This window comes from Setaria italica, chromosome VII (assembly GCF_000263155.2).
Source record: "Setaria italica strain Yugu1 chromosome VII, Setaria_italica_v2.0, whole genome shotgun sequence".
In the NCBI taxonomy this organism is placed as follows: domain Eukaryota; kingdom Viridiplantae; phylum Streptophyta; class Magnoliopsida; order Poales; family Poaceae; genus Setaria; species Setaria italica.
In genome coordinates this window covers 25,062,291-25,070,901 of record NC_028456.1, presented here as the reverse complement: position 1 = coordinate 25,070,901, position 8,611 = coordinate 25,062,291, and the positions used below count along the sequence as shown (strand labels likewise).

The 8,611-nt window shown below is 47.2% G+C and overlaps 1 protein-coding gene and 2 long non-coding RNA genes across 4 annotated transcripts; all 3 read left to right on the top strand.

Annotated features, from left to right (window-relative positions):
- The first annotated feature begins 479 nt into the window (after positions 1-479).
- On the top strand, positions 480-2,763 carry LOC101757502 (small nuclear ribonucleoprotein Sm D2). 2 transcript variants are annotated; one of them, XM_014805524.2, is made up of 5 exons: positions 480-630; positions 830-862; positions 1,666-1,743; positions 2,183-2,287; positions 2,389-2,763. In XM_014805524.2, exons 2-5 carry the CDS (start codon positions 848-850, stop codon positions 2,503-2,505), a joined length of 315 nt encoding a protein of 104 aa, XP_014661010.1. In that variant the 5' UTR covers positions 480-630; positions 830-847; the 3' UTR covers positions 2,506-2,763. The 2 variants fall into 2 exon arrangements, with proteins under 2 accessions (XP_014661010.1, XP_004976243.1); XM_004976186.3 differs by having other exon boundaries at positions 1,663-1,743.
- Positions 2,764-4,405: 1,642 nt separating this feature from the next.
- On the top strand, positions 4,406-6,707 carry LOC111257825. The gene is made up of 2 exons (XR_002678383.1): positions 4,406-4,767; positions 6,368-6,707. It is a non-coding gene; the product is annotated as an uncharacterized LOC111257825 (long non-coding RNA).
- A 347-nt stretch (positions 6,708-7,054) lies between these two features.
- On the top strand, positions 7,055-7,822 carry LOC111257994. Its single transcript, XR_002678625.1, has 2 exons — positions 7,055-7,300; positions 7,376-7,822. It is a non-coding gene; the product is annotated as an uncharacterized LOC111257994 (long non-coding RNA).
- Positions 7,823-8,611: the final 789 nt, after the last annotated feature.

Sequence of the window (8,611 nt, the reverse complement as noted above, 5' to 3'; positions counted from 1 at the left end):
CTACTATACTAGCTCCGATCGATCGACCGCGGCTGCGACGCCGCCGGACGGCCTACGACCTTATCGGTCGATCTTTACGTGCAATCAATCGTACGTACGTCTGTTATCTTGCTGCGTCCCGCTTCAAAAGAAAAAAGTTATCTTGCTGCTTCTTGGCTTCTTGCAATATTCTCCGACAGGATGAGGATGCTGAGTTATTTGATACAGCATGGCGCCAAAAAAGGCGTGAATGGAAATGGACTGCGAGCGTGCGTGCGACTATCAGCCTATGGTTTGATCAAAACTACGCCCTATTGTTTGATTCAAGCGTGCCAAAATTTACATGTTCAGGATTTTGTCAGGCCACTTCCGTGTAATTCAGTTCAGTTCCTTAGTTTTTGGTTGGGTCTTCTCAATTTGGCCCATGGACTGAGTTTCCCCTCCTACACGAGGAGGCCCAAGTGATAGCCCGGCCCAACACTAGAACCGCCTCTGCTGCTGCTGGGGTCGGCACAGGCACAACGCACCCGCGCCGCCGCTCAAAACGCAGCCGAGGGGGGAAAGGGAAGCACGCCCAAAAATTTCCCAGGTTTTCGCCTCTCGCGGCGCACCAGCAAACACCCGGAGCGGCTCGCCGTCGGCGCGGAGGAGGTACGTGACCGGCGCTGTATTACAAACCTACTGGGCTAGGGGCGCGCGCCTGTCGATTAGGGTTTTTGTTTAGCCGCAAGATTTCTGATTTAGCTTCCGTTTGTGCGAACCGTCAGCTTGATCTCTTGCGTTTGTGCTTTATTTTCCGCGGCGTGTCAGCTTGGCTAACTGGGTTTGCCCTTTGTTTTCCCCTTCGCAGGAGGGCGGAGGATACGCGATGGCGGAAGAGAATGTAAGTTGCTCTGTTGGTGCTGTTTAAGGATGCAAATTTCTCGTTTGGATTTACTGTTGTGCTTTTAGAAGCCGAGATTACAGTGGGGAACCCGATTATTTAGGCCGGAATTTCAGTTTAAGATACATTCCAAGACTTTTAGCCTCGTATTTCCATATTATTTTCCTTACCCTAGACCTAGGCTAGTTTGTTAGTTGTGAGGTAATGGTCAGGTACAACCTTCGAATTTTTCACTCAGAGCTTTGAATTGGCTAATCCCAACAATTATGTTTAGTGAAAGTGCTTAAGTCAACTGTTGCATTCAGTTTTTTGGAGCAAGGTGCTGTTACTAGGCACTTACAATCATTTGGGTCTGCTACTTATGTGTGCCATCTTTCCACAAGAGAACTTAAGTCAACTTTTTGTTTGAACAAACAAGAAATGTGAAATCGGTCCCATTAATGCATAATGACTTCTTACAGCAATGTTAGTAACTAATCAAGGACTTAAGCTTATCTTGCTGCAGTCAACCAGTTAAACGGTACTTGCAACTTTTTTTTCTGCGTCCTTTAATGATCCAGAACTTTTGTTATGATCAAGATTGCTAATTTGACCAACTTTTTAAGGGCTGGGCATTTTTATGTTAACCAAATCTCGTAGACTCGAAACATTTTCTGCCTGAGCATAGATGTTGCTATGATATCACAGAGAAATACAGTTTCTGGTGGAATCATTGGTATGCGTGATTTTTGTGCCTTACATTTCTAACCTCTATTGGTAGACAGAGACAATTCTAACTCTATATCTTTAACCATTTACAGCAGGCTGGAAAGAAAGAGGAGGAGGAATTTAGCACAGGTCCTCTGTCTGTCCTAATGATGAGTGTTAAGAACAACACCCAGGTGTGAACTTTTTCCTGTTTCCCTGCAGTTGTTTTCTCAGAAACCTGTGATCATTGTGCTTCTTTAATTTTGTTCTTTGGGTTTCATACAAAATATGAGACACCAGTCGGCAAATGGAAATAACTTTGACCATGGCTCAGCCTCTGTTGTTCACACTAGATCTAATTTCAATGTTCCCAATTCAAGAACCTGACTATTATATGACGCATAAAAGCATTTGTTTTAAGTTTCTGTATCTAGTATCCTTTGTGCATGCTCTAGTTGGTTTTCGAGCTTATTCATCTGCCATCAGTTGTAGTTGTTGCATTGATGTATATCTTCTTAGTCTTCAGATTGATTTAATGGTTAAGTATACATTGCACCATGTTGATGTTGCCCTGCTGCACTTTGTCCATAATTAGTCAGCAAAGTTAAAACTTCAATATCTGAATGTCTTCAGGTGCTCATCAACTGCCGCAACAACAAGAAGCTCCTTGGTCGTGTTCGTGCTTTTGATCGCCACTGTAACATGGTGCTTGAGAACGTGCGGGAGATGTGGACCGAGGTAACGAGCTGAGCTATAAGAAGGCTGTGATTGTTTCATATTGATCCTACAAGTTGTTAAATTTTTTAAAGTGTGATTGACTGTGACTCGTTTCTTTATAGGTCCCCAAGACTGGCAAGGGCAAGAAGAAGGCTCTGCCTGTGAACAAGGACAGGTTCATCAGCAAGATGTTCCTCAGGGGTGACTCGGTCATCATCGTGCTGAGAAACCCGAAGTGAGCGTCCAACAAGTCACATTGCAGCTGTTCCCTCGATCTGGGATCTGGGGAAGCCATGTATCTGTTGAAGACTGAACTGTAGCTTATCTGCCTTTGTATGTTTTGGAGGATTAACTGGTAGTCCGGAACCGCTGCTCATGTGGCATGGTGATGGCGCATGAGCACACGTTTCATGAGTTTGTTAACTGGAGTATGTACCTAGCAACTGCAGTGTTTGGATCACGGAATGTTATGCCTGCGTTTCTGGTTATACGGGTCTTGCCCCTTCGTGTGCAGTAACCCTTGCATTGACAGTGTAGCATGCGATTGTTCCTACTAATGGCTTTGCATCCCCACTCGTCCATCGCTGCTAGGCGTGGGCCATGGACGCCGCTAGCACCAACGCATCAGCACGGGTGTGGCCGTGTGGGAGCGCTCTCGTCGGGGATGGCGCAGATGCGTAGCCGTGGCCGCAAGGCAGCATCGCGTCGCCGTGTGGGTATGTGTTGCCTGCCGGGGCCGGATGCGAACTAGCTGACGCGGAGGCTCGTGCCCAGTGTGTGATTCTGCACAAGTTCGCTTCGTTTGTCAGCAATTTTCTCAACTATCCCAGGTAGGATCGGGTAAGTTTCGAGTCTTATGCTTAGCGCTACTGCAGCACACGAAGCAGTTGAAGATGACCATGCATTTTGATAGTGGGTTTATTAGGCATGGAGCAAACCCTTCAGAGGCCACTTTGCTGAAGCTTGTCGAACATCACAGGTAGAACAAAAGTGCACAACGGTGGGATAAGAAAAAGGTGCACAACGGTGAAACGAAAACACACACGAGACGAAAGAAGATGATATATGCCGCTCAACTTGTACAGCTACAAGGGCGGCGGCACTGGCTCAGACATCGGAGGGCAGCAACACGTGAGCAGGCCGCAGCAGCTGAGGAACCACAGGCTGCAACAAAGAAACACACGCGCGCCACCGATCAGATGAGCAAAGTGTAACCTTGAGGACGACCAAAGGAGGCCTCGTGTCATGTGTGTGCACGTGAACATGCTGAAATGTGGTTTGCTTTGTTGCCCCCAATCTCCTGTCGACAATGCAGAGAAGGCAACGTATTCAGGCGTGGTGGAACGAGAACTTACCATAGCCGGAGACGACCATCGCGCACCGGCTCGGGAGCTGGTGGAAGCAGAGGCACCTGGGGAGACCAGGCGGCGGCGGCGGGAGGTGGATCCATGATCGCTAAACTGAAACGGCCAAAGAGACGGAGTAGAATATATGTAGTGGCTTTGCGATAACTCGTGACATGATTGACGGTTATAAATACCCGGGTACTGTGGAGGGTCCAGCCGATCATTAATGGATCGGTTTGACTTGATGAAGAAGGTAGAAGATAGAGTCCGGTTAGAACTCTCCATGTGTTGTAATCCGACTAGATCTTATTTATAGTAACCGACTAGGGGTGCTTACCTCTCGGAATATATAAGGGGAGGTAGTGACATCTCTAGGAGGAGGAACCGATCCAATCCCTCGATACAACAACCAACACCCGAGCGCAGCGTGCAATACAATCCCAAAACAGAACGTAGGGTATTATGCTACACTGACAGTCTGAACCTGTATAAATCTCTATGTCTTATGCCTTGCGTTACCAAGTTCATAGTTCTGCGATCCTCTCTACCTACAAATCAACCATCTGGATATCCTAATTGGACTGCTGGCTACGAAATCGGACAACGATCTTTATCACCTAACGTTCTTCAATGGAACATTGCCCAATGCCCACACCTGACAGTCTGCTGCGATTCCGGGTTCCGGCGACGCATGGACGAGCCTCCTCTGCAGCGCATTACCCGAAACTGAAAGGCTGAAATATGCAGCTGAAGGTAATAGTTTCAGCTTGTTGCATTACACCGCTCTGACGGAGCTAGCCTGATCTGGTCTGGTCTCTGGTGTATTTGGACTCCAGCTCCAACTCCGGGACCTCGACCTCGGCCGTCCAGCCAGACTCCAGAGCGGATCAAACGCTCCCTGCATCAGTGGGCCCAATGGTGTGGATCTGGAGCGTTGGATCGCATATTAACGGTTAGATTAGCCTTGACCCTCATCAAAGAGAGCAAAGTCTCCCCGTCCTCTCGAGCATCTCTGACAGGCCGCCGCTCCTTCCGGATCTGGGCGAGGCGAGCTGCGGCGCCGGGGCGTCGCGGGGAGGGGGAAGGGAGGATGAGCTGGATCGGGCGCAAGATCCACCTCTACAATGTCACCATCGGCCTCTACATGCTCGATTGGTGGGAGCGCTACCTCTTCAGTATCCTTTCCCCCCGATCGCTTCTCCTGCTGTCTCGTCGTTCCCATCTCCTCCCGATGATTTCTCAGTAGATCCATTTTAGCACCCGGCTCAGTGTAGTTGCCTTTTTGTTCCTTGTCTTTCGTTGTTGAATCTGTGAAAGCCGTGCGGGGATATCCTGTGATCTATCGAATTTAGGCATCTTTCGGCATGCATTGCGTTAGCAGTATTTCTTCCTTTGGCAGCGGCAATTTCACATCTTTCGATTGTAGTTGCCATCTGGGATACCAGAGCTTCCTTTGAGGAATTATACACTAGTAATAGGGAAATTTGTAGTTTTGTAGCCCCAACTATTCGGAGAATATGAGTTGTGTAACAATTTGTATATTAGCTCGGAAGTTCAGAAAGTTTTCTTGCAGATGTTGCGTTTGTCTGCCAATCATAGCAGAGCTCCTACACTAATCCAGGCTTAAAATGACTCAAAGCACTATTTTAGGAAGTCTGAATTTGGATTGTATCATTGCCATTTTTTTTTCTAAAATATGCTGAGAAAGTCATTGTGCACCTGAGTCTTGTCTAAGACAAAGTATTCCTTGTGTACCTGAGTCTGGCTAACCCTGCCCTGATCATGGCATGCTCCTCGAGTCACTGTTTTAACAGTATGCAGCAATTGTTATCCTGCAATTAAGAGTGCTATGCACCATTTTCTTCCTGGTTGCTTTAAATTTCTAATAATACCAAGTTCTATAGTAAATGCTAATGTTCATGTCCACATTGGCAAATTAGCTCCACAATACATAGAGAATCCTGGAAAACAAGATATCGATATTTACAGTGCCTCCACTTCATCAACCCGGAAACTGTCCAAGAAATTTTAGAGGCAACCTTTTATTCAGTAAATTATTTGTTTTCCCTGCCTTTTTTATATTTATGCTGATAAAAAGGCTTTAGTTGATACATGTACACAGCCTTTTGACTTTCTCTTGTGTCTTCATGGAATTGAGTGCTGAGTGTGCTGAAGAATATCAGGAACTCTAAAGTTTTTCAATGATGCTGTCCTTTACTACCCCATAAATGCTCCTAAAATAACATGTTATCCCTTGACAATGATTAGATATTTTGATGGTTTGCCTCTTTTGGTACATTCTCCGGTATCTCCTTGGGTTCTTCCAAAGGTACAAATGGCTTGCCTTTTTCAGACTAAGCACTTTCTGATTGAGCCAAAATTGTTTTGGCTGTCATATTCTCCCTGAATCAGAATTTGTGAGGAACTCAAATGGCCATACAAGCATATTATTCGTCCAAGTTTCATCTTTTGTGAAGATGCAAATTCATGAATAAAGTGTAGTAGATATAGGTACAGTCATACAGTAGCAAATACAAGCACAAACTTTCATTAAGCTATTTGTGTCGAGGACACGAGGAAAATATTCATCCTAGAATATTTTGCATTCACTTGTATTTGCCATCTGTGACTAAAATACTATCACTGCCTCTTGAATGTTAGATATCTCTTCTTAATCTCTTTCTTTCTTTTCCTTTTCTTTTGTTAAAGATAGAATCTTCGTTGGAATGTAATGCCAACTTTCTATGCCTTGCAGTAATCTGAAGACACTTTTCCAAGATGGAAACTATCTTGTGGGAGGCAGTACATAGCCATGATTGGACGAAATCTGCTTATGATCATTTGCCTGTGTAATTTCATCGGTTTAATTAGTTGTTAACTGCGTAACAGAGAAGGAATTAGACAATTATCACCGTGTAGCCATTTCTGTATCTCCCCGGAAGCTAAAAGTCTTCTGGTATTTCTGTCTAGTGGAGGACAGTACAAATCGATTGTTGTGCAAGATTGACATTTCTGTGTTGTACATGATTGTCATCCCGCTGTGCTTCGTGGACACACCACGACTCCTCTGTGAGATTCATTCCTGATTTCATGTATTCGTACGGTGTGTTATTCATCAGTTCATCACCGAAGTCCAGGGCCTTTTGTCATGTGGCTAAGCATTAGTAACTGTTCATCACGAGATGCATAAATCTTCCAAACGCAGCCTTTACTCGGAATGCAGGTTTTACAGTCTTCAAAGTAACTGTTCATATTTCTCCAAAAATCTTGATTTTTCAATCCAAACGCAGAACACAAAATGATGAGCAGTACCGAACGTCTACTATAGCTGAGCTGGTTGTTGCAAGGTCCTTGTCCTTGCTACGCTGGGTGCATCCATGGAAGCACCTATCCTTCCTGCATTCTCCTGGCATCTTCCAGACAAGCCAGGCCTCTCTGACCGTCTGACGTCGGAACGGTTAACAACTCTTGTCGCGGCGTTCTCACCCAACAAACCATCGGTGAATCCATCAGGAGTCCAGGCCTGTACGTCGGTTCATTCCGAAGCGTCAACGTTCGCAGCTACTGTCAGTAGTGCAGAAGCAATCCGCAGCCGGAATTCGCTGCCACCCGTCATCACATAGCCTTTTCGAGCGATCAGCGTTCTGGATTGGCCCCGCCCGTTGCGTCTCGTGGCCGTTGGCCGTCGGTGCTTATCGTTTCTTCTAGCATATGCATAGCACACTGGCTCTTGAGTCTTGAGACGTCGCTCTCGTTCCTGCAGAGAAAGAAGAGGAGCTGAGGAGGAAGGGCTGGAGCAGGTTCAGGCGTTCAGCCATGCTTGAGGTCGTGATATCCATCCCGGCGATCCTCCTGGTGATCCTCCTGGCGCTAGGGTGCTACCTGTTCGGCCGCAACCGCGGCCGCGCCGAGGCGGCCGCGGCGCCGCAGCAGTTCGCGCCGCCGGCGCCGCCGCCAGGACTGCCGCCGCCCAAGTAGCAGGGCGGCTAGTCTTCATGCACATGTCCTTTCTCCGCTTGGTGCATGCTAGTTCTGCATAGTGTGTTGGCTCATGCTGTGTGATTTCCTCTCCCTTGCTAGGTTGTGGATTGTTTTTCCTTGTTTCTTTCACGATTTTGTATGTCGAGACTCGAGATGTTTGAGTTTTCCAGTTCTAATTTGTGCAAACTTTGTGTCTCCCGCGCTGTCTATCTGATTGCGTTGTCGTAAATTTCCGTTGGGTTTGGGCGATGTTCTTGGATGGAATTGCGTCGCGGTCTCTGCCTGTATTGTCAAACTAGGACTCTGTTGAAACTTCAGATGAATTCTCCCTGTCGCCACGGATCGTGGCCGCAAGGGTTCACACGCCTTCACGGCTTGATATTCCTTGCAGTCCTGGAACCTTCTAGCTATTGTTACTGTATTTTCGTAGTCGAATCCAAATCCATGGCAGCTATGCAAAGCGCTTAGGTGTGTATATCGTGCCAGATCAAGATTCAGGCGCCATATGTTCCCATGACCAAACTAACTTCGCCAAAGAGACACACCATAGACAACTTGCAAGCCAGATCAGATGTAGTCCTTGGCCCTGACGCTCTTCCAAACCGCGTAGCTGCCGGCTGCCGCCATGTGAGCCATGGTATGCCCGCGTGCTGCTCAACTGAGATGAAATGCAGGCGGGCGTCGTCAGTACGCACTGATGGTCTCCAGTGTGCTTTGGATCTCTTTGGGCTTGTAGCCCGTGGGCCGACCACGTCTGCACTGCTTAAAATATGGGCCAACTTTGTGCCGCAAACTGGGCTGATACTCAGTAAGCAGATCGTGCGTGGGCCAGGCAGGAGGCAAGCAAGCCCTATGCGCGCCAAGACGAGCCCAACCAACCTCTTCTCTTCTTCTGTTCCAGTAGGCCTCCCAAAAGTCCGCAGACATCACTGAACAGTGATCACACTGGATTCTGTACTTTATGTTCTTCTTGTGGATATTTGCTTGCTTCCATTTCCAGCAGGGCAAGCCAGCAGCC